Genomic DNA, 27780 nt, shown 5'->3' on the forward strand with positions numbered 1-27780 from the left:
GTGGAAACCATGCCAAATCAGACAGGGGTCTGTTGCAGGCCCCTCGACTTACCAGCACTGGTCAAACTATCCAACTCATTCCATATGGATAATGGATGTTAACTGATGACGATGGTGGTTGTTGTTGTTTAGCAACAAGACGGGTAAGGGTGATTAGGTGATGGTCTAGGGCTTAGGGGCGGGAGACACCAGACCTTGGAAAAAAAAACTTTGGTCGTCTTGTTGCAGTCGAAGGCCCTTCGAGATCTCCAGGTCTAAATTCTTGAACGGCTGATGATGATGCTGGTGGGCTGTGTGGTAAGTAGCTTGTTTACCAACCACATGGTTCCGGGTTCAGTCCCACTGTGTGGCACCTTGGGCAAGTGTCTTCTACTATAGCCTCGAGCCGACCAAAGCCTTATGAGTGGATTTGGTAGATGGAAACTGAAAGAAGCCTGTCGTATATAAGTATATATATACATGTGTGTGTCTGTGTATATGTTTGTGTGTCTGTGTTTGTCCCTCCCCCACCAACATCGATTGACATCCGATGGTGGTGTGTTTACATCACCGTAACTTAGCGGTTCGGCAAAACAGACCGATGGAATAAGTACTAAGCTTACAAAGAATAAGTCCTAGTGTTGATTTGCTCGACTAAAAGGTGGTGCTCCAGCATGGCCACAGTCAAATGACTGAAACAAGTAAAAGAGTAAAAGAGTAAAGAAACCAATAGAATAAGTACTAGGCTTACAAAGAATAAGCCCTGGGGTAGATTTGCTTGACTAAAGGTGGTGCTCCTGCATGGCCACAGTCAAATGACTGAAACAAGTAACAGTAAAGAGTAAAAGAGTAAAGAAACAATAGAATAAGTACTAGGCTTACAAAGAATAAGCCCTGGGGTAGATTTGCTTGACTAAAGGTGGTGCTCCTGCATGGCCACAGTCAAATGACTGAAACAAGTAAAAGAGTAAAAGAGTAAAGAAACCAATAGAATAAGTACTGGGCTTACAAAGAATAAGCCCTGGGGTAGATTTGCTTGACTAAAGGTGGTGCTCCAGCATGGCCACAGTCAAATGACTGAAACAAGTAAAAGAGTAAAAGAGTAAAGAGACCAATAGAATAAGTACTGGGCTTACAAAGAATAAGTCCTGGGGTTAATTTGCTCAACTAAAGGTGGTGCTCCAGCATGGCCACAGTCAAATGACAAGAACAAGTAAAAGAGTAAAGAGACCGATTAGATATAACTACTAGGCTTACAAAGAATAACCGGGGTTAATTTGCTCAACAAAAGGTGGTGCTCCAGCATGGCCACAGTCAAATGACAGAAACAAGTAAAAGAGTAAAAGAGACCGATAGAATAACTACTAGGCTTACAAGAATAAGTCCGGGGGTTAATTTGCTAACAAAAGGTGGTGCCTCCAGCATGGCCACAGTCAAATGACTGAAACAAGTAAAAGAGTAAAAGAGACCAATAGAATAATTACTAGGCTTACAAAGAATAAGTCCTGGGTTAATTTGCTCAACAAAAGGTGGTGCTCCAGCATGGCCACAGTCAAATGACAGAAACAAGTAAAAGAAGTAAAAGAGACGATAGAATAACTACTAGGCTTACAAAGAATAAGTCCTGGGGTTAATTTGCTCAACAAAAGTGGTGGCTCCAGCATGGCCACAGTCAAATGACTGAAACAAGTAAAAGAGTAAAGAGATATGATGATGGATTCACCCGTCAAAGACCATGTATAACCTTTTTGCTGAATGACCTGCACAAATGATTTGTTTATAGGGGTCAAATTTTTGTGACACACATTAACTCACACTCTCCATCAAATTGATATCTGAACAGGTGTATGGTGTACCACATGTCAGGTGTCAATGTGATTGCAGAGCAATGGGAGAGGAAATGTTTTGCTCAAGAATACAACTCACCACCCGGTCTAGGAATTGAAACCCCGACCACTATGCGTGCAACACCCTAACTACTAGGCCATGCACCTTTGTGTGTGTATATGTATATATATATATATAATATATATATATATATATATTATATATATATATATAGATAGATAGATAGATAGATATGATTTCAATATTAATAATAAAAGGTAAAATTAATTAATCAATAATTAATAATTTTACCAAAAAGATCGGTATGTAACCCTTTTAGGTAAAATTATACAAATAATATAATTATAAACATAATTATAATTAGGGGTCAGCTAAGTGCTTCACCATGCACCGAATTTAGAAATAAAGAGGTTAAAATTCCTTTTTGCTACCGTAAAGATCTCTCAGACAATAACATACTTTTTTATACGTAGGCAAATTATATTTATAATTATAGAATATGGTATATATATATATATATGTATTATATATATATATATATATATATATATATATATATAACTCTGTGTGTGCGTTGTGTATATATATATGTGTGTGTGTGTGTAGAGGAGAATTCACAAAAAAAACAAAACAAAAGATGATGACAGGTGTTGTAGACAACAAACAGATGTATTAGTATAACACTCAGGAAGTGAAAAAAGTCTTTAATGTTTTGAGCCTATGCTCTTCCACAGAAAGAAAACAAGGAGAGAAACAAGGAGGGAAAATAAAGAATGTATAGTGACTAGCAATCTATCATGATATATATATTATATATATATATATATATATATATATATATATATATCAGGCACATGCTGTGAATAATTACTCAGGGTAGCAGTTGGTGACATCTATGTAGCAAAACACAAAAAAAATAAGTGAAACACAGGTACACGACTGAGTTGAAGGCAGGTTTACTTCTGCCTTTATAGCACATAAAGAAAACGTTGTTGTAGGAGTGTACACAGCATGTGTACTACAGCAGTCCTATGCATAGCTTAAATACTGAGATTGAAAAGCAGGGGCAAATTATGCCTACCTAATCTACAAACGAATAAAATATTTTGCATTTTATGCATCGTGATCAGAGTAACCTTCATAATTTTATTGAATTAGGTGCATATTTTGCCATGAAAGGAAAATGTTACGATTGATCTATTTCTTTCTAGGTAGGCACTGCCTACCTTGCCTATCCAGGCAGCACGTCCCTGATATATATATGTATATATATGATCATCATCACTATAAGTACCAGTCCAGTACAGGAGTAAATGTAATCAATTAACCCCCTCCCCACCAAAATTTCAGACCTTGTGCCTATAGTAGGAAGGATTATCATCAATGATATACTGCCAAGCTGATAATCAGATTGCTAATCCTGCCTGTACTTGTCACAAGAATTAGTCCATATGAAAGAGCTGACTTTGAGGGGTTGAGAGAGAGAGGGGGGGAGAAGGGGAGAGAAGGAGAGGGTGAGCGAGGGGGGAGGGGAGAGAGGGAAAGGAGAGAGAGAGAAGGAGAGATAGAAGGAGAGAGAGAAGGAGAGATAGAAGGAGAGAGAGGAGAGAGAGAAGGAGAGAGAGAGGGGAGAGAGAGGGGAGAGAGAAGGAGAGAGGGGGGAAGGAGATAGGGGAGAGGGGGAAGGAGATAGGGGAGAGGGGGAAGGAGATAGGGGGAGAGAGGGGAGGGAGAGAAGGAGAGAGAGTGGGGAGAGGGAGAAGAGAGGAGGGAGAGGGGAGAAAGAGAGAGAGGAGGGAGAGAGGAGAGAGAGAGAGAGGAGAGAGAGGGAGAGAGAGAAAGAAAGATAGAGAGAAAGAGAGATGGAGAGAAGAGAGAGAGAGAAAGGGAGAGAGAGAGAAAGATAGAGAGAAAGAGAGATGGAGAGAAAGAGAGAGAGAGATAGAAAGAGAGAGAGAGAAAGAGGAAGAGAGAGGGTGAGAGAGAGAGAAAGAGTGAGAGAGAAAGAGAGAGAGAGAAAAAGAGGGAAAATAAGAGAAAAAGATAAAGAGTAAAAAAAAAGTGTTTTCGAGTATAGAAATGAAATGCAGATGGTGATGATGCTGATGATGAGAAAAGAGAATAAGAAAAGTGTTTTCCTTACTATTGCAATGACTCCCAGCATGGCCATCCACCGCTTAAGGCTGCTGGTCGGTGTCCACTCGTAGTCTGTCCAACTGTAGGGGGTAAATTGGGCAGCCACTCGTCTCAGCTTGCCACTGGAAATGTTTAAAGAAAAGATCGTATGTTAACAACAACAGCCTGTTAGAAATAGCAACCAAAATCCTTTAAAACACTGTTTGTTTGAGAGTGTCTTCTACTAGTGCAGAGAGTTGACCGATACCCTGTGTGTAAAGTGTATATGCGAAGACGGCGAGCTGGTAGAAACTTTAGCACACCGGGCGAAATTCGTAGCCGTATTTCGTCTGTCGTTACGTTCCGAGTTCAAATTCCGCCGAGGTCGACTTTGCCTTTCATCCTTTCGGGGTCGATAAATTAAGTACCAGTTACGCACTGGAGTCGATGTAATCAACTTAATCCCTTTGTCTGTCCTTGCTTGTCCCCTCTGTGTTTAGCCCCTTGTGGGTAGTAAAGAAATAGGTATTTCGTCTGCCGTTACGTTCCGAGTTCAAATTCCGCCGTGGTCGACTTTGCCTTTCATCCTTTTGGGGTTGATAAATTAAGTACCAGTTATGCACTGAGGTCGATGTAATCGACTTAATCCCTTTGTCTGTCCTTGCTTGTCCCCTCTGTGTTTAGCCCCTTGTGGGTAGTAAAGAAAGATATACATGCGAAGACCTGTTGAGGTAAGTGAAATCAAAATTGAAATCAAATTCGATGACTGGCATCTGTGCTAGTGGAACGCTAGGAGCACCATCCGAGCGTGATCTTTGCCAGAGCAGCTGACTGGCTTCCGTGCTGGTGGTATGTAAAAAGCACCATTCGAGCGTGATTGTTACCAGTGTCGCCTTAATGGCCCTTGTGCCGGTGGCATGTGAAAAAAACATTCAAGCGAGGTTGTTGCCAGTGCCGCTGGACTGGCTCCTGTGCAGGTGGCATGTAAAAAACACCATTTGAGCGTAGCCGTTGCCAGTACCGCCTGACTGGCTTTCGTGCCGGTGGCACATAAAAGCACCCACTACACTCTCGGAGTGGTTGGCACTAGGAAGGGCATCCAGCTGTAGAAACTCTGCCAGATCAAGATTGGAGCCTGGTGCAGCCATCTGGTTCACCAGTCCTCAGTCAAATCGTCCAACCCATGCTAGCATGGAAAGCAGACGTTAAACGATGATGATGATGATGATGATGATGATGATGTGGAAATTTGTTTAGAATTTATTCATGCATATAGAACTTTGGCAACAGGTGTGCACACCTAAATATGCACACCTGCTTACAAAATTCTACATATATGAATGAATTCCAAACAAAGTCCCACATATATGAATAAATTTTAAACAATAGCATAATCCCAAATTTAATCAATAAAGAATTTTCCAGAACACCTCTCCATAACGACCTAACCTAAAACTCAATTACCACCCCACCCAAATCCACACACCCAAGGAAAATTTTAACTCAACAGAGACTATACAGAGTGTGCAGGCTGAGCAGCCAGAGTACCTACCTGTAGGTGGGTATGTTCCACATGCCCCTCCAATGATACTGCTTGAGGGACAAATAACGGAGGGTCTGCAGGCCAAGGTAGATCCCTAAACCATTACACACCAGGACATCCATAATCCACTGAAAATATACACGAGAGAGAGAAACATATAGAAAGGATTTGTGTGGATTAAGGGGATTAATGAGGAAAAGGATGAAAGTGGTAAGTAGCTTGCTAACCAGCCACATGGTTCTGGGTTCAGTCCCACTGCGTGGCATCTTGGGCAAGTGTCTTCTGCTATAGCTCCGGGCCGACCAATGCCTTGTGAGTGGATTTGGTAGACGGAAACTGAAAGAAGCCTGTCGTATATATGTATATATATATGTGTGTGTGTGTCTGTTCCCCTAGCATTGCTTGACAACCGATGCTGGTGTGTTTACGTCCCCGTCACTTAGTGGTTCGGCAAAAGGGACTGATAGAATAAGTACTAGGCTTACAAAGAATAAGTCCCGGGGTCGATTTGCTCGATTAAAGGTGGTGCTCCAGCATGGCCGCAGTCAAATGACTGAAACAAGTAAAAGAGTAAAAGAGAGAGTACTCAACAGGGGTTTGAATGAGAGGGTTGTTATGATGTAACAAGACAGGACTGACCCAGGGCTCAGAAACGATTACAGGTGCTAAGGTGTGTCAGTGATTGTCACCTACCACCACTTGACAACCGGTGTTGGTTTGTTTACATCCCAGTAACTTAGTAGTTTCACAAAAGAGACTGATAGAATAAATGTCAGGCTTAAAAAAAGAAAATAAAGGTACCGGGATTGATTCAGGCAACTAAAAGTTTTTCAAGGTGGTGCCCCAGCATGGCCACAGTCTACTGACTGAAACAAGTAAATGATAAATGATATATATATACTTACATGGTCCCACCAGCACTCACTGAAGTTGGGTAGCTGATGTTCCAGGGTGTATTCCAAAACCTCAAACATGATACTCAACACCGTACATAGCCACCAGTCTCTTAATATCAGTGTCTAGAAAACAGAAACAAAGGAACAATGTAGAAAGTAGACATACACACACACACACACACACACACACACACACACACATTACATATGTAGGCTCAGATGGCGAGAATCAGCCAAGCTTTACATGCTAGAAATAGCAACCCAAATGCTTTTAAATCAGATCCCAATACTGGATGTTCAAGAACCAAATGAAGGGCAGGTTTTCAATCCCAGGATCATCCTGATCATCTACCGCCCCTTAAACCGTTCCCATCCCAAAATGAGACAAATAACCAAGAAATCTAACAACTTTTTTGCATTTCAGCTTTATAGATATTGATATTGTTGTTGGCATCCTTTTTGTCTTGGGAGACAATGGAGTTGCGCATAAAATAGTCCAGTCTGGCTTTTACATTTCATGTCCTGATACATCTCCCGCTGTGGCTGTGTAGTCCTATCCTGGACAAACACTCCCTCTGGCAGGTACTGCAAATGTAGCGAAGACTGTTCCTGGCTAGTTGTAATGCCATAGTTTCTTGTTGACATCTTTTCTTGTCTTTCCATTTCTCCTCTCTCTCTCTGTCACTCCTTTGTATTCCCTTTTTTACGGTACGTCGCTAATCTCCACGGTTTGATATATATATATATATATATCATCATCATCATCATTTAACGTCCGCTTTCCATGCCGGCATGGGTTGGACAGTTTGACCAGAGCAGGTAAGCTGGAGAGCTGCACCAGGTTCCAATCTGATTTGCCATGGTTTCTACAGTTGGATGTCCTCCCTCCTAATGCCAACCACTCCAAAAGTGTAATGGGTGCTTTTTATGTGCCACTGGATGTGTGCCAGTAACATGACACCAGCATTGGCCACAAATACGATTTCACTTGGCTTGATGGGTCTTCTGAAGCACGGCGTATTACCAAAGGCCTCAGTCACCCATCATTGCCTCCGTGGCATGAACCATATTACTGCCAACTGTGAGAGAATGTCCTCTAGATATTATCTTCCCATGAAATATGATGTGGTAGCCTGAACAAGCTGGAATAAGTGAGAAAATACACTAGCAGATTAACCCTTCTGTTGCCATATTTCTGTCGAGATGCTCTGTGTTTCTTTCAATTAATTCTAAGTATAAAAAAAAATTTAGTAAAATAACTTAATTACCATTAAGCTAGTGTTAAGAACATAAATTGTGACTAAGGTTTGGTGGAAGATTTTAATTCAAAACTTATGAAAACAAGACATTTGTACTACAGAGCTGGTTTCAGCCAGGTTGGTAACAAAAGGGTTAAGCTGATTTTATTGAGACCAATGGGTCAAAAGAATATTCATGGAACTTAAAAATGAAAACAGTGCTAAGAGTACCATACGAGTGAGATCGTTGCCAGAGTAAGAAGCTGGCCTCCATGCCGATGGCACATTAAAAACACCATTCGAGTGTGATCATAACCTGTGTTGCCTTACTGGCACTTGTGCTGGTGGCACGTGTAAAAAACATTTGAGCGAGGTCGTTGCCAGTGCCGCTGGACTGGCTCCTGTGCAGGTGGCACAGAAAAAGCACTATTTGAGTGTGGCCGTTGCCGGTACCACCTGACTGGCCCTCGTGCCAGTGGCATGTAAAAGCACCCACTACACTCTTGGAGTGGTTGGCATCCAACTGTAGAAACTCTGCCAGATCAGATTGGGGTCTGGTGCAGCCATCTGGTTCGCCAGACCTCAGTCAAATTGTCCAACCCATGCCAGCATGGAAAGCGGACGTTAAACGATGATAATGATGATGATGATCAAATTTAAGTACAATCAGCCAGATATTGTTCTATGGGACCATGACAATAAAATATGTTCTGCAGAGGAAATCATTTGCCATCTGGACACCAATGTGATTAGGAAAATGAAGAAGAGGACATCTATGGGCCATTGAAAAGCCTTCGAGGTGGTGCCCCAGCATGGCCACAAGTCAATGGCTGAATCACATAAAAGATAAGAAAGTACTTACCTTAAGCCACCATCCAAGGAAGTGTGTTACTACGAAACCATCCATCTTGTCCTGGGGTTTGGGTGAGAGAAAGAGAGGAAAAATGGTTCATTTTCATTACATATAAAAATAAAAACAATGTGTGAAGATCTGGGTTCAAATGACATCAAATCCACTCCACTGCCTCTCACACACACATGGAAGTAGTGAAAATAAGGCCCACAGTGAAATGTCTAAATATCCGGATGCTGATAGGAGGGGTGTCAACATGTGGGTGGTGCCAAATTCTGAACTGTGTGGAGTTAACATTGATATAGTATTTAAAACGTAAAGTGGGAGTCAACAATATGGTGAAGGTGTAAAGTGGGTGTCGTCAAAAATATGATGCCTAAAGTGGGTGGAATCAGCAATGATTTAGTGTCTCACAGTGCACAAAATGAAGAAAAAGAGCCAGTGTGTAGTGGGTGGAATCAACATTAATAGGGCATCGAAGGTGTACAATGAATGATGTCAATAACGGCAGTCATAGTGATGAAATGGGTGGAGCCAATGATTTTGTGATCTGAACAAAGCTTTAAGTAGGTGGAGTTAACAAAACAGAGTATTGGTTATGGAAAATGGGCAGATTCAATGATAGAGCATCAGTTAGGGAAAAAGGGTGGAGACAACAATGAAAGAACATCAGTTATAGGAAATGGGCAGAGTAAATAATAATAATAATAATAAATGTCCTGATGCAGTACCAGGCAGTGGCTCTCATGGCTTCTGATCTTAACTGATTGGAAATGTTATCATGTACATTGTTTTGTCTTGGTATAAAAGATGGCCTACAGCAAATATTCTGCTCAATACCACAGATTTGCTTGTCAGTTGTTTGACCTTAACCAGTTGAGCATGTCCCTTAGTGGCTGACGATATGTGCATCTCTGATGACGAGCAGAAGTAGTGGGGGAGCATCATAGCCATGTGTTGAGAGGGATTCTTTGGGTTTGAATAATTCACCTCTGGAAACATGGGTGGTTCATTCAACATCCTTAAACAACCCTTATTCAGGGACCTTTTGAGTGGGATGGGTTACTCGACCTGAAGAAAATTCTAGCTGGGCCCCACCTGCAAGGTCATGCACTGCTTATCTTGATATGAGATCACCGTGTTGCGCACATATGGTTGTGATGCATGTGCCTAGTGTACCATTATCAGACGAGTAGTCATGATGGGTATATTGGGCTTCGTATGTTTTACCCCAGTGTCACTTTGATGGCATGCACTGCTCTCTCACTCAATAACAATAATAATAATAATGATATTATTGTGTATAGTGCTCAGGAGCACTACAACTTATCAAAGGAGCATATACAGTACATAGAATTACGTACAAAAGTCAGGAAATAATAGAATAGATTACATATAAAAATAAAAACAACGTATGAAGATGTGGGTTCAAATGACATCAAATCCACTCCACTGTTTCTCACACACACATGGAAGTAGTAAAAATAGGGCCCACAGTAAAATATTTAAAATATCAGGATGCTGATAGGAGGGGTGTCAACATGTGGGTGGTGCCAAATTCTGAACTGGGTGGAGCTAACATTGAATCAACATTAATAGGGCATCAAAGGTGTACAATGAATGATGTCAACAATGGCAGTCATAGTGATGAAATGGGTGGAGCCAATGATGTTGTGACTTGAACAAAGCCTGAAGTGGGTGGAGTTAATAACAGTATTAGTTATGGAAAATGGGCGGATTCAATGATAGAGCATCAGTTATGGGGAGTGGGTGGAGTCAACAGTGACAGAATCAGCAATTTAAAAAGGGTGAAGTGAACAAAGATAGGTGTGTGTGTGTGTAGCATGTGCGGGGCTTGTGTGTATGTGTGGCGCGCAAATGTGTGGTGTGTGCATGTGTTGATGTGGTGCATGTATGTGTATGAAGTCTGTAGGGTTTCGTGTGATCTATGTTGTATATGTGTATACATATCTGGTGTGTGTGTGTGTATGTGTGATATCTCCTTGTCTGTATGTCTCTGATCCTTACCTTCAAGTTATGGAATGGGTCTGAATGGTTGGAATCAAAGATATAACAGTTGCCGCCGTAATCCTTCTCTGGAAGTGGAGATCCTAGTTTCGGATCCAGGTGTGTCATCAACTGCCTGGCATCATGGACAGTCTGCAAACAGAAGAGAAAAAGAAAAAAGATCTTATTCATTTCATTTTTTATTCTTTACTTGTTTCGGTCATTTGACTGTGGCCATGCTGGAGCACCGCCTTAAAGGGCTTTAGTCAAACAAATCAACCCCGGGACTTTGTAAACCAAGTACTTATTTTATTGGTCTCTTTTGCTGAACCGCTAAGTTATGGAGATGTAAACACACCAATATCAGTTGTGAAGTGATGGTTGAGGGAACAAACACAGACATACACATATATATATATATATATATATATATATAGAATGGTTGTATACTGTCAATCTAACAAGAACGTGACACAGGGAAAAAAAAATGTGTCAAAGCTGTCAGGAGGCGTTCGATCCTTCCTAGGGCTATACAGTGGTGGTGTACCCCCTACTGTCACGTTCTTGTTAGATTGACAGTATACAACCATTATATCGCTCCACCACCGTACACCTCTCTACGAGAGATTTAGAAATTCAATATTTCTTTTATATATATATATATATATATATATGACAGGCTTCTTTCAGTTTCCGTCTACCAAATCCACTCACATGATGCATGAAGAGGAAGCAGGTCACCCAGTCAACCTCCACCACTGATGAGAAGATTCAGCAAGCTTGAAAGATGATAATGGTGAACCGGTTCATCATTACCATCTCTTGGATCACTGCCCCTTGTTCTGCTTTGGTGCACATTGCTAGTGGAGGAACCGTGCTTACTCCGTAAAGCCGGATAAACAATGGTGCGATGAGGCTCGAACTTTGATCATACGACCACAATAGTACTAACTATAAGCATGCACGGAAGGTAGTGTGGCAATAATAAAAATATGTTATAATAATAATAATAATAATTGTGTACAGTGCTCAGGTGCACTGCAGCTCATCTAAAGTGTATATATAATCAGGTGTAGTTTCGGCGGATTTCGGAAAGCATGAGGGCCTTAACCCTTTAGTGTTCACATTATTCTGCCAAAATTAATCCTTTTTTATCCATATTGCTTTGAACTAATCAAGCATTATCTTGTAGCTATGAGATTATGATGAGGTAGCTGTTCATTTTTAAAATAATATTGTAGGGTTGGTGTGAGAGACCAGATCTGGCCAGTTTGAACATAAAACAAGCAGAATACTTTTGGCCGGATATGGCCGGTTTAAATGCTAAAGGGTTAAAGGATGCAGTGTCATGGCAGTCAACAACTGACGCAGGCAGTTTATTCCACGCTTCAGCAACTCTGAGCGTGAAAAAATGCTTCTGAAAGTCATGGGAGCTGTGTTGTTTTCTGACTTTGTAGGCATGTCCACGTGTGTTGGACACATGGAGATCAAAAAGGTGTTCAGTTATGGCAAAAGTGCAGATAATTTTTGACTTCTCCTCGTACAAGGACTAACACAGCATCATCACAGTCAACAGTTAGAAGGGCAAAGAAGGTGACTAACAGACAGATAATGACCATCATCGATTTAACATCTACTTGTCCATGCTTGGAAGAATTTGGTCAGAATTTGCTGAACTGGGTTCTTTATTGTCGGATGCCTTTCCTGTCACCAACCCTCACATTTATTTTATGATTCATTATCTCTCTCTATATAAACGGCAGTTTGTCTGTCTGTGTGTCTGTCAGGTTGTACCTTCACCCTGACCACGGCTTTCAACCGATTCTGATGAAACTTGACACACACATAGACCAATGTCATAATTCAAAACTAACACAGCGAAAATTTTGAAAATTTCCTCCAGTTCTGAAAAGAGATTGATAAATTTGACATGGGGTCGAGAATCTAAGCTTTTTATTTGCAACACATTTTCTGTTGTAGTTTTCGCAACTTGCAATCGATTTTCACCAAAATCATGGTGAAGCTTAATGTATAATTCTGACGTTAATTTTCCATGCAATACCTTACCATCAGAAAAAAATCGATAAAATCATGCCATTTTGGGAAATCGCGTTCAAATTCAAGATGACATATTTTCGACAATATCTTTCTCAAATTGGCAGGAATTTTTTTAAAATTCACAGTGAGCATCATGTCTGCTCCAGGGGCTCTTACATACCCGGGCAATGCCGGGCTATGCTGCTAGTTGCTTATATTTTGGATTGCTATATATATAGGAACACCAAAATCTTTTCAACTGCTTAGGACCCCTGTGGGTCCTAATCCAGCCCTGATTCAACCTGTAGAAAGCAATGTAGACACTGGCTTTTGAATATTTTTAGCATTAATGGTCACAAATTGCTCAGCCGTGGATTCATTTTCTCAGTTGAAGTATTCTTTTAGTCTTTATTCTTTTACTTGTTTCAGTCATTTGACTGTGGCCATGCTGGAGCACCACCTTTAGTCGAGCAAATCGACCCCAGGACTTATTTTATGTAAGCCTAGTAGTTATTCTATCATTCCCTTTTGCTGAACCGGTAAGTTATGGGGACGTAAACACACCCAGCATCGGTTGTCAAGCAATGCTAGGGGGACAAACACAGACACATGCATATATATATACATATATACGATGGGCTTCTTTCAGTTTCTGTCTACCAGATCCACTCACAAGGCTTTAGTCAGCCCGAGGCTATACTAGAAGACACTTGCCCAAGGTGCCACGCAGTGGGACTGAACCCGGAACCATGTGGTTCGTAAGCAAGCTACTTACCACACAGCCCCTCTCATCAGAACAACTATGCCTCAAGGCAGGCTGGATGCCTTTATCTCTATTAAGTAAAGATACAGATGTGTTACGAAAGATTAATTTTGAGGATCTGATCAAAGATTTTGCAATTAAACATAAAGTTGAAACTTTCCAAAAGTGGAATTTTACAAAAATAAACCTTATTTTCCATTTTACTGTTAGTTTTTGATTCATTGTGCAAAATAAAAATATATTTTATGCTTTATTAATGTTTAGATTTTGAATTACAAATATATGAGGGTACCAAAGTCTTATAAGTGTTTAGGGTCTATGGGTCTTAAACTGGCCCTGACCTTACATAATGTACTCCTAGATACACTATGCCTAAATGGCTTACAGCATAGAAGAAATCAGTTTGCACTTGTTAAAAATAATATTCAGAGCAGTTTATATGATGATGATCATCATCGTTTAACGTCCGTTTTCCGCGCTAGCACGGGTTGGACGGTTCGACCGGGGTCTGGGAAGCCAGGGGCTGCTCCAGGCTCCAGTCTGATCTGGCAGAGTTTCTACGGCTGGATGCCCTTCCTAACGCCAATATAATATAATTTCAAAGTGTTCATGGTGTCAAAGTGAAGATTTGATCAAAGACAATTAAAAAAAAGTAGAAAATTTTTCAAATATAAATGAAGGGGAATTATACAAAAATATTTTCCATCTTACTCTTAGATTTGTTTCATTTTGAAAATTTATAATATGGTTTATTATTGTTTATATTTTGAATTACATATATATGGAGGCACCAAAATCTTTTAAAGTGCTCAGGGCCTCTTTGGGTCTTAATCCAGCCCTGCATCCAGTACTGGTTTGACTTTTAAGCAAAAGAAGCACGGGCTTAGGGCATCAATAGAAATGTTGCAGCATAGAAACGGTAAATGGTTTATGGCACAAAAGAAATCACTTTAAACTTGACAAGATAATATTCAAAGTAGTTTAGATGATCAGAAATATAATTATGAAGTGTTCATGGTGTCATGGTGAGGATCTGATCAAAGACTTTGCAATTAAGAAAAAATTGGAGAAAACTTTTCAAATATAAATGAAGGGGAAATATGCAAAAATAAACATTATTTTCCATCTTACAATTACTTTTGATTCATTTTGAAAAATAAAAATTTCTTTTATGGTTTGTTATTGTTTATATGTATATATGGGGGCACCAAAATCTTTTAAAGTGCTCAAGACCTTTATGGGTCTTAACCCAGCCCTGCATCAACCTGCAGAAAGCCTTTTAACAGAGTCCCTCACTTTGTGATCTGGTGGTTGTTGAGGAAGCTTGGGAATGGATAAATGACTTGTGAGAGTCATAGAAGACATGTACAGAAGGTGTGCCAATAAGGTAACACTTAACAACAAGCACAGCAATGAAATGAATATAGAGGTAGGAGTTCACCAGGGCCCTGTTCTCACTTATCTCCAAGCTATCATTGTCCTCTAACCCATAACAGAGTAGATTAACTCAACAGCATTCATATTACTCTGTCAAATGTAATGCTTATTTATTCACATTGTTCCTTCTCAAGCCATGCCTGGTTCATAAGGGCCGATTTCCCAGTTTCCTTGGTGTATAGGTTCCCCACCTGGATGGGACGCCGGTCCGTCGCAGGGGAGCTGCAAGATGCAGGAGGAAAGAGGGAGAGAAAGTTGTGGCGAAAGAGTCAGCAGAAGTTCACCATTACCTTCTGCCGGAGCTGCATGGAGCTTAGGTGTTTCACTCATAAACACACACATCACTTGGTCTGAGATTCGAACCCGCGATCCCTCGACCACGAGTCCGCTGCTCTAACCACTTGGCCATGTGCCTCCATTGAGCGGATTTTATGCTAGTTCCTAATAATATTTAATTATAAAAATGCAATAGAATTCTTGTTTAATACACATTGAATGACTTTGGGGTCCAGTAGAATATAATAGGAATCAAAGGGGGTCCATGGGCATAAAATAGTTGAGAGCTGATTCCGTAGTAGAATTAGGAAAGGAACCCTCAGTATGGGAGCAAAACTTTGGAACCAACAGGCCTTACATCATCATCATCTTCGTTTAGCGTCCGTTTTCCATGCTAGCATGGGTTGGATGGTTCAACTGGGGTCTGGGAAGCCAGAAGGCTGCACCAGGCCCAGTCTGATCTGGCAATGTTTCTACAGCTGGATGCCCTTCCTAACACCAACCACTCCGTGAGTGTAGTGGGTGCTTTTTACATGCCACCGGCACAGGTGCCAGACGAGTCTGGCAAACGGCCACGATCGGATGGTGCTTTTTACATGCCACTGGCACAAGTCCAGTCGGGGCGGCGCTAGCAATGGCCACGTTCGGATGGTTCTCTTATGTGCCACCGGCACTGGTATCACAGCTGCAATTTCCATTGATGTTGATTGATTTCGATTCTTACATTTAACTTTATAAAACTAGAATTTTTATAAATAGATTTCTCTCTCAGAACATTGTATGATGCTTGTGTACGAATAGTAAGGTTATAAGGGAGTGAGTCATGGGCCCTGAATGCAAGGGACCTGTAAAGACTACAGAGAAATAAAGTTATCATGCTCGGCTGGATGTGCAGGGTAAGTGGGTGTGTGAACAACAAAGTATAAACATCTGTGGAGAAGAGTTGGGCATAAGAGACATTAGATGCAGTGTGCAACAGAGACAACTGTGCTGGAATGGACACATTATGCACATTGATGTGGACAGTTGTATAAAAAAAGAGCCAATCACTTAAGGTGGATGGAGCTTGTGAAAAAAGGAGATCTATGAAGGCATGAGATGAAGTGATGAAAGGTGACCTCAGGATTTTGAATCTCAGAGGAGATGACAAAGGACTGGGATGCCCCATTTATCTCAGTGAAAGTGAGGTTCTGGAAGCATAATGTCTATACACAAAATTAGGCCCCTTTGCCTAATTTTCTCACCTTCTTCAATCTCTCACTCTCTATTACTCAACGACAGTATTCTATTGCTGTAGTTAAATGAAGAGAGAATTACACATTCTATCATCTTTTCTACAGCATCAGTTATCTTTCTCACTAACCAAAACCACTTGACATCCATCCTTCACTCTTAACATTATCCCTCTCCACCCATATTTTACATTGATTACCTTACCCTTCTATGCTGCTAAATTATCTATCCTCCCTCTCCACCCATATTTTACATTGATTACCTTACCCTTCTATGCTGCTAAATTATCTATCCTCCGTCTCCACCCATATTTTACATTGATTACCTTACCCTTCTATGCTGCTAAATTATCTATCCTCCCTCTCCACCCATATTTTACATTGATTACCATACCCTTCTATGCTGCTAAATTATCTATCCTCCGTCTCCACCCATATTTTACATTGATTACCTTACCCTTCTATGCTGCTAAATTATCTATCCTCCCTCTCCACCCATATTTTACATTGATTACCTTACCCTTCTATGCTGCTAAATTATCTATCCTCCCTCTCCACCCATATTTTACATTGATTACCTTACCCTTCTATGCTGCCAAATTATCTATCCTTCTCTCTCTCCACTGAACTACTTCCTCTTGACTTGCCCCAATCAAAACACATCTCTCACTTTTCTCACATTACATGTCTCTCCACTCACACTCTCGCAACTTGTCCACACAAGTCATCTCCCTTTCTCACATCCTTTTCCTATCTACTGTATTATTATATTCTGTTCTTCTTCTTCCTTTTGTACTGCCAGTCATCACCTACTCTCCACAACCTTGTATTCAACTTGTATTAATCCCTGACCCCTTGCCACCCAGCACAACAATATATTCGAACCCCTACTTCATTCACTCTACACACTCTTGCAACCACTTCCCACCCATTCTTTTCAATGAGACTCTACCCCATGGCAGAGTGGTAGGCTTGAGATGTGACTTACCTGGAAAAGCAGGAAGACAAGACTCAGTTCATAAACTATACTCATGCACAGTACAAGGCGCCAGAATGCTGAATAAATAAACAAAGATATTTAAATGTATGTATATAAATGTGTATATGGGTTTGTGCATGTACATACGTGTATAAGTGTGTGCGAGTGTGTGATATCTTTAGCAAGTGTCTTCTACTACAGCCTTGGGCTGACCAAAGCCTTCTAAATAAATTTAGTAGAAAGAAACTGATAGAAGCCTGTCGTATATATATATTGGGTTGTCCAGAAAGTTCTTGCCGATTTTTAAAGGGAAGAAAAAGGTCAATAAATACTTGCCATTACATTTTTAATCAACCAAATATGAACCATTTTGTTGCACAATGCATCTCCATCTTTCCTTTAACTTGAAAATACCCTCTTCCCAGAGTTGAGGTTGTTTCACGGCAAGAATTCATCAAGGTATCTTTTTACATCATCCAAGGAATTGAAATTTTTACCATTAAGACTATTCTGCAGAGACCTGAATAAGTGGAAATCTGAAGGAGCAATATCTGGTGAATATGGAGGGTGGAGTAACACATCTCAGCCGAGCTGCAGCAATTTTTGTCTGGTTCCCAAAGCATCAAGTGCCGAAAATGAACTTTCTTATCTTCCATTTTAAAGGGTTACAGAATTAACACAGGTTATAGGAACATAAACCTTCTTCCAGGAAAAGATAGCTTAAACTGTGCTCTAAATGGAGGTGTAGTCAAATCCTATTTTATGGACTCAACCATGTTCTAAAATAAGTCGAAAGGTAAGCTATTACAAATCGGCACAAACTTTCCGGACAATCTAATGTGTGTGTGTATATATATATAAGTGTAGGTCGTATACGAGTGGGTATATATTTATAAAAAACAAGTTTAAAAACGCCACTATATAAGATAAATTTTAATTTTCTTAGAAATTTTACATGTTTTGGTTCTTCTTGCAAAAACGAACCTCATCAAAAATATTTTAAAAAGTTAAGTGTAACAAAAAAGTTCGTAATTGTTTCTTACTGGTTTCAACAGAATCCACGTGGTGGTTTTATGAGCCACTGATCATTACCTTAGTTCTATTCGAACACATAAGACAGCTATTATGCTACTCCCCACATAATTCCACCACGTGGATTCTGTTGAAACCAGTAAGAAACAATTATGAACTTTTTTATTACACCTAACTTTTTAAAATATTTTTGATAAGGTTTGTTTTTTCAAGAAGAACCGAAACATGTAAAATTTCTAAGAAAATTAAAATTTATCTTATATAGTGGCATTTTCAAACTTCTTTGATATACTCTTTTACTTGTTTCAGTCATTTGACTGCGGCCATGCTGGAGCACCGCCTTTAGTCGAGCAAATCGACCCTGGGACTTATTCTTTTGTAAGCCCAGTATTTATTCTATGGGTCTCTTTTGCCGAACCGCTAAGTAACGGGGACATAAACACACCAGCATCAGTTGTCAAGCAATGCTAGGGGGACAAACACAGACACACAAACACATATATATATATATATACATATATACGACGGGCTTCTTTCAGTTTCCGTCTACCAAATCCACTCACAAGGCTTTGGTCTGCCCGAGGCTATAGTAGAAGACACTTGCCCAAGGTGCCATGCAGTGGGACTGAACCTGGAACCATGTGGTTGGCAAACAAGCTACTTACCACACAGACACTCCTGCGCCTATATATATATATATATATATACTTTTATGTGTACAATATGTAGGAAGGATTTGAGAGAATAAGTCCAAGACAGCTAGATGTTGCTTAAGTGTCCTAGGAAACAATGGACACACTTGTGTGGGATTTGAATCTGGGGACAAGCAAGACATATTTAGGAGAAAAATAGGAAAAATAGAAAATGGAAACAAACACTCAAGATGTTATTAAATCATTTATATCTTCATATCTCCTACATATGTTTCGATGATGCCTTTACAATATGCATTCATCCATCCCATATGCTTACGTATGCACCTCACTTTTTCCTTTAACTTTTAGCTATTTAAGTAATTGGGCTGCAACCATGCTGGGGTACCGCTTTGAAGTGTTTTAGTCAAATCAACCTCAGTACTTCTTTCTTTACTTTTAATTTTTAAAGTCAACCACTTTTTCTATTGGTCACCTTTTGTTGAATTGCTAAGTGATAGGGGTGTAAACAAACCAACACCACTTGCCAAGGGGTTATAGAGGACAGACACAAAAATACACACACTGATGGACTTCTTTTAGTTTACGTCTGCAGATCCACTTACAAGACTTTGGTTGGCCCAGGACTAGAGTAAAGGATACATGTCTAAGATGCCATATGGTGGAATTGAACCCAAATCCATGTGGTTTGGAAGCAAGCTTCTTCCCACACAGTCACACCTGTGCTCATCCATACAACTATACCAGCGCACGTGTGTGTGTGTGTGTGTGTGTATCGTTTAAATTTCCTTATGAGAAATATTTTGAATATGCAAATAAGGCTCCTGTCCCATTATGCCAGCCACCGTCTAATGATGTTGACCGGAGAGTGAGTTTTTCAATCATGTGATTTGAGGAAATGTGCAAAGTGAGGCATTAAATGTTTATGAAGTCCATCCAATGGTTGTTATCATTATTATTATTATTTATTATTATTACTACATACATACATATACATCCATCCATACATACATACATACATAGACACATACATATGTAGACACATACATACATACACACACATATACACACACACACAACCATGCATGCATACATACTATCATACAACCATACATACAATCATACAACCATACATACATATCCATCCATCCATACATACATATCCATACATACCTACATACATACCTACATATCCATACATACATATCCATCCATCCATCCACCCATACATACATACATATCCATATATGTACAAACATACAGAACATCTCCCTTCTGCAAATCTTTAGACAAAGATTTTTTTTAAAATCATTTTCAATCTGTTTGTTACTGTATTTCTGTTGAGATGTTCTGTGTTTCTTTCAATTAATTTTAAATATAAGAATTTAGTAAAATAACTTAGTTATCATCCAGCTAGTGTTAGGAACATAAATTGTGACTAAGGTTTGGTGGAAGATTTTAATTCAGAACTTAGGAAAGCAAGATATTTGTACTCAGAGCCAGAGCCGGTTTCAGAGGGTTTGGTATCAAAAGAGCTTAATATAACAAAGAATTTAGTAAAATAACTTAGTTATCATTAAGCTAGTGTTAGGAACATAAATTGTGACTAAGGTTTGGTGGAAGATTTTAATTCAGAACTTAGGAAAGCAAGACATTTGTACTACAGAGCCAGAGGTGGTTTTAGCCAGGTTGGTATCAAAAGGGTAAATTTGCAGATTTTGTTTCACTTGTTAGAAATAGCAGCCAAATCTTGTGCACATTGAGGACACATTTGACTGACTGTCTTTAACCCTTTTTTTACCATATTTCTGTTGAGATGCTCTGTGTTTCTTTCAATTAATTTTAAATATAACAAAGAATTTAGTAAAATAACTTAGTTACCATTTAGCTAGTGTTAGGAACATAAATTGTGACTAAGGTTTGGTGAAAGATTTTAATTCAAAACTTATGAAAACAAGACATTTGTACTCAGAGCCAGAGGTGGTTTCAGCCAGATTGATATCAAAAGGGTTAAATATAACAAAGAATTTAATAAAATAACTTAGTTATCATTAAGCTAGTGTTAGGAACATAAATTGTGACTAAGGTATGCTGGAAAATTTTAATTCAAAACTTATGGAAACAAGACATTTGTACTACAGAGCCAGAACCGGTTTCAGCCGGGTTGATAATGAAAGGGTTAAAGCCTGTTCATAGTATTCAACTACCTGATATCAACAAAAGTGTGGGGCTGTATGCCACTGGATTTACTTTGGAAATTCCCTTGTGTCCATAGAGTTTATTTAAAAACTGTCAAATACAGAAAATGAAATTCATCCAACTGTTTATTCGGAACCACTACCATCAAAGTTGTTTGTTCCTTCTGGAGCCATGCCTGGTTCATAAGGGCCGGTTTCCTAGTTTCATTGGCGTATAAGTTCCCCACCTGGATGAGACATCAGTCCATCACAGGTGAGCTCCTAGACACAGGAGGAAAGAGTGAAAGAAAGTTGCGGCAAAAGAGTCAGCAGAAGTTCACCATTACCTTCTGCCGGAGCCATATAGAGCTTAGGTGTTTCACTCACAAACACACACATTGCCTGGACTGAGATTCGAACCAGCAATCCCTCAACCACGAGTCCGCTGCTCTAACCAACAGGCCATGTGCCTCCACTATCACCAAAGTGGTTCTGAATAAAGTTACAGGAATTCCATTTTCTGCCTCTTGCATTTATATAAAACTAGCAGTATCATCTGACAAGATGATTATGAAATTATATATATGATACATAAGTGTGTATATGTATGAGTGTGTTAATGTGTGTATATACACACATCCAAATAAGCACACACTCAAATATATGGCGCAGGCATGTCAGTGTGGTAAGAAGCTTGCTTACTAACCACATGGTTCCAGGTTCAGTCCTATTGTGTGGCACCTTGCGCAAGTGTCTTTTACAGTAGTGTCAACCAACCAAAGTCTTGTGAGTGGATTTGGTAGACAGAAACTGAAAGAAGCCTTTCGTATATTGAGATATATATATTATATATATATATATATATATATATAATATATATATAATATAATGTATATATTTATGTGTGTCCGTATTTGTCCCTCCACCATTGCTTGACAACCAATGTTGGTGTGTTTACATCCCTGTAATTTAGCAGTTCGGCAAAAAGAGACCAACAGAATAAGTACCAGGCTTACAAAGAATAAGTCCTGGGTTCAGTTAGTTCGACTAAAGGTGGTGCTCCAGAATGGCCACAGTCAAATGACTGAAACAAGTAAAAGAATAAAAGAAAATAAAATAAATATATACTCATGTTATGAGCTCTATTCTCCTTTTTGCACCACCACCCCACACACAAACATACATAGGAGGGTGCTGAGAAGGTCCCAACTTTGAGTAAAAGAAAATTCTGGAGGATCAGTTAATTATGATTTTATTCAATATATTCCCCTCTCAGATTCACACACTCATTGCAGTGGTCCTTCAGTTTTTCTAAGCCCTGTGAAAAGAACTAGGATGACTGGGCCTCAAACTAGTCCTTTTGTGATACTCTTAAAACCAGGAACTTTTCAGCACCCTCGAATCTATGTGTGCATGTATGTGTGTCCGTGTGTCCCCACTATGCTCACTTCTGTATCGCTTGTTATCCCTGTATCATTTGTTTGTTCTCAGTCCAATATTCTCTGATTCTTGCAGATTCTTCTATCTGGGAAGCAACCTTATTGTTAAAGGCATGAAACTGCATCATACCCTCTGATCGATAACTGATAAGGGATTAGGGACCTTCTGTGTATGATTTTTGTTTGTGCATTTACTATAAGTTCTTTCACTTCATCATCATTTAGCATCTGCTTTCCATGCTAGCATGGGTTGGATGGTTCAACTGGGGTCTGGGAAGCCAGGAGGCTACACCAGGCCCAGTTTGATCTGGCAATGTTTCTATAGCTGGATGCCCTTCCTAACGCCAACCACTCCATGAGTGTAGTGGGTGCTTTTTACGTGCCACTGGCATGGAGACCAGGCGAGGCTGGCAACGGCCACAATCAGACGGTGCTTTTTACGTGCTACTGGCACGATATATATATATATGTGTGTGTGTTGTGTGTGTATAGACACATACAAAGACACACATACATACATATACACTGCATCATCTTGTCCAGACGATAGCTGTCTCCCATTCAGCCCAGTTTGTTCCGATTCACTTTCATCCATGCACGTGCACGGATACACGACTATTCAAGCCGGTCAGTATTAAAGAACATCTGATCTATGTAAGTGATCTTGTGTTAAACCAGGATTAATTTCATTAGACCAGTCCTGGTCCAAGATGCCATCTCATGTTTCACCAACAACAACTGTCACAAACTAATGTCACACACACACACACACACACACATATATATATACACATACACACATGCATGCATATATATATACATATATACATACATACATATACGAACATACATGCATATATATATACACACATACATGCATGCATATAGATATATATACACACATACATGCATATATATATATATATACACATACATGCATGCATATATATATATATATATATTACACATACATGCATGCATATATATATATATATACACATACATGCATGCATATATATATATACACACATACATACATGCATATATATATACACACATACATACATGCATATATATATACACACATACATACATGCATATATATATACACACATACATACATGCATATATATATACACACATACATACATGCATATATATATACACACATACATACATGCATAATATTATATATATATATATATATATATATATATATATATATATATATATATATATATATATATATAACATACATACATACATATACACACATACATGCATATACACACATACATGCATATATATATACACACATACATACATACATACATATACACACATATACGCACATACATGCATATATATATATATATATATTTATACACACACACATGCATATATATATATATCTGTAAATATAATATGTGACAATTATTTGGTAGCCATGATAAAACTCCAAGTTTCAGATGTAGAGGTGGAAATCCACAACACCATCTCTTCAGTTATCCGGCAATCAGAAAAAATGCTATGAAAAATGACCGTTATACAAAGGGAAATTAGTGTGTGATTGACCGTTATTAAGACAAAAGAGCTATTCGAATGACCGCTAAGTAAGGGGGAGAGTAACGGTCAATGACACAGTAATTTCTCTTTGTATAACGGTCATTTTCCATAGCATTTTTTCTGATGGCTGGATAACTGGATAAGGTGGATTTCCACCTCGGCATCCGAAACTCGGAGTTTTATCATGGCTACTGAATAATTGTCACATATTATTTTACAGATAAATTTCCTCTATTTACATAATATTGAGGTCTCCTGCTTTCTTTTGTTGTCTTACCATTTTTATCAATATATATACAAACATACATACATACATACTCACATTCATACATGCATGCATGCACGCGCACGCACACACACACACACACACACCACCACACACACACACCACACACACCACACACACACATACATACAACATACATACATACATACATACATACATACATACATACATACATACATACATACTGGTATGGTTCTTGGTTCAGTCCCACTGCATGGCACCTTGGGCAAGTGTCTTCTACTACAGCTTCAGGTTGACCAAAGCCTTGTGAGTGGATTTGGTAGACAGAAATTTAAAGGGGCCTGTTGTATATATATATATATGTATGTATGTATGTATGTATGTGTGTGTGTGTGTGTGTGTGTGTGTGTGTGTGTGTATTGATAGTATAAGTACTAGGCTTACAAAGAATAAGTCTTGGGGTCAATTAGTTCAACTAAAGTTCAAATTCCACCAAGGTCGACGTTGTCTTTCATCTATTTGGAGTCAATAAATTAAGTACCAGTGAAACACTGGGGTCAGTGTTATCAACTAGACCCCTTCCACAAAATTTCAGGCCTTGTGCCTTCAATAGAAAAAATTTATTTTTTGGTATTTCTTTCCTCTTCCAAAAATGGTGGGCCGTGGTCTGATGGTAGGGAAAGAGATTTGACTGCTATCTCTAGAAGGTCCTGGTATTGTATACTGGCTCACTTTTTGGTCATAACAAGGAGACTAGGGTTCAAAATTAATGACAGGAATAATAACAGAGAAAAGAAAGTCAAAACCAGGATAATCGTTGGTTTAACACTCAATGGGAAAAAAGAATAAGTAACTAGAAACGGCTTCGACATTTTGAGCACAAGCTCTTCTTCAGGAAATAAAAAGGATAGAGAAACATGTGTTGGACTGTGTTGGCTCATGTTGAAAAACCAACATATACATGCATGTATATATATATCCACATGCTCACACACACAATGATGATAGTGGTATACAAACACATACATATATTAAAGAAGCTCTGTGTGTGTGTGTGTGTGTATACAAAGAGTTCGCAGCAACATGCTTCAGAATTCATGCATATACAACATGAATATACTGCTTGTTATGAATGTGCATGTGTAGTGTGTACACAACACATATATATATATATATAAATATATGTATATATATATATAATATATATATAGGCTTATGTGTGTGTATATGTAGATTAATATGATGTATATAGTTACAGGGTTGGTGGGTGTGTGTGTTGGTATATATATATATATATATAATAAAATGTTAGTGTGTATATATATATATGTGCATACACACACATATACATATAAATGTATGCATACACATGCACATTTTACGTGTGTATATATATATGTGTGTGTGTGTGTATATATATATATATCTGTGTGTGTGTGTGTGTATATATATATGTGTGTGTGTGTGTGTGTGTGTGTGTGTATATATATATATAGGCTTATGTGTGTATATGTAGTTTATATATGTTTGTGTGTGTATATAGATAATGTTAGTGTGTATATATATGTATATATATGTATGCATACATATGCACATTTTAAGTGTATGTACATAATATATATATATATATATATATATGTTATATATATATATATATATATTGATTTACCCTGTGCCTGTTTGTTGTGTCCCCATTCGTCAATAAGTCATGTCCTTTTGAGATGGTTTGATTTGTCATTATTGATTTCTGATAGTTCAATAATGATGATGAAGATGATGTTTACGGCAGTAAACATGACGACAACAATGGCAATAATGATAGTGGTGAGGGCAGTGATCATGATGGTGATGATGATGATGATGGTGATGTCCCTCCACCAGTGACACCGCACCTGAGGAGATACTTACCTGGTGATGACATAGCACTTAGAAAACAGAAATTAATCTGTAGTGAATGTGATTAATTATTTCATAAAAGTGAGCATAAAGAATTTAATTATGTGGTGAGGAAAAAACAGTAATTGCTAACGACATATCATCCTTCATCATCATCACCATCATTTAGTGTCCGTTTTCCATGCTGGCATGGGTTGGACGATTTTGACTGAGGGCTGCCAAGCCAGATGGCTGCACCAGGCTCCAATCTGATCTGGCAGTGTTTCTACAGCTAGATGCCCTTCCTAACGCCAACCACTCCAAGAGTGTAGTGGGTGCTTTTTACGTGCCACCGGCACAGGTGCCAGTGGAGACTGGCAATGGCCACGATCGGATGGTGCTTTTTGCGTGTCATCGGCATGGAAATCATAACTACAATTTCCATCATCATCATCGTTTAACGTCCGTTTTCCATGTTAGCATGGGTTGGATGGTTCAACTGGGGTCTGGGAAGCCAGGAGGCTGCACCAGGCTCCAGTCCTGATCTGGCAGTGTTTCTACAGCTGGATGCCCTTCCTAACGCCAACCACTCCGAGAGTATAGTGGGTGATTTTATGTGTCACCACAAATAAAATCACTTGACAACTGATGCAGGTGTGTTTGTGTCCAAGTAACTTAGCGGTCCAGCAAAAGAGACCAATAGAATAAGTACTAAGCATACAAACAATAAGTCCTGGGGTCGATTTGCTCGACTAAAGGTGGTGCTCCATCATGGCCACAGTCAAATGACTGAAACAAGAGCAAGATATATACACACACACACATCTACATATTTATACATACTGATGTACTCTTTTACTTGTTTCAGTTATTTGACTGCGGCCATGCTGGAGCACCACCTTTAATCGAGCAACTCGACCCCGGGACTTATTCTTTTGTAAGCCCAGTACTTATTCTATCGGTCTCTTTTTGCCGAACCGCTAAGTTACGGGGACATAAAAACACCAGCATCGGTTGTCAAGCAATGCTAGGGGGACAAACACAAACACATATATATATATATATATATATACATATATACGACAGGCTTCTTTCAGTTTCCGTCCTTCAAATCCACTCACAGGGCTTTGGTTGGCCCGAGGCTATAGTAGAAGACACTTGCCCAACATGCCACGCAGTGGGACTGAACCCGGAACCATGTGGTTGGTAAACAAGCTACTTACCACACAGCCACTCCTGCGCCTTATATATATGCACATGTAAACATATACACTCATAATACATATTTATATATACACACACACACACACACGTATGTGTATTCATGCAATCAAACAAGCTAAGCCCCACCCCATCGCACCCATCCCACATATATGCATGCACGCACACACAAACACTTCAATATTTCTCCATCATCCTCAGCATCTCCCTGCACAAACCTACTTTCCTTCATCACATATCACCTCTCTCTTATACAAACACATGCACGTTAATATATATGTGTGTGTTTATATATATATCTATATATATATATATATATTATATATATATATATATATACATATATATATATATAGGCGTAGGAGTG

General features: G+C 39.1%; 1 protein-coding gene across 2 annotated transcripts in view; it reads right to left on the minus strand.

The window, feature by feature from the left end:
* Positions 1–27780, minus strand: part of LOC115225338 (phosphatidylserine synthase 2) — a 70918-nt gene that overhangs the window by 24882 nt on the left and 18256 nt on the right. For both annotated transcript variants that reach the window (XR_005004037.1, XM_029796289.2), the window contains exons 4-9: positions 17213–17280; positions 10501–10632; positions 8482–8532; positions 6391–6504; positions 5495–5613; positions 3971–4085 (exon numbers count right to left, since the gene is read on the minus strand). Coding sequence is in view for 1 of the 2 variants with exons in the window: in XM_029796289.2 (XP_029652149.1) it covers positions 3971–4085; positions 5495–5613; positions 6391–6504; positions 8482–8532; positions 10501–10632; positions 17213–17280 (599 nt within the window). In the remaining variant the exon portion in view is untranslated. The remainder of the gene's footprint in view (positions 1–3970; positions 4086–5494; positions 5614–6390; positions 6505–8481; positions 8533–10500; positions 10633–17212; positions 17281–27780) is intronic.

This window comes from Octopus sinensis, linkage group LG27 (assembly GCF_006345805.1).
Source record: "Octopus sinensis linkage group LG27, ASM634580v1, whole genome shotgun sequence".
NCBI lineage: Eukaryota > Metazoa > Mollusca > Cephalopoda > Octopoda > Octopodidae > Octopus > Octopus sinensis.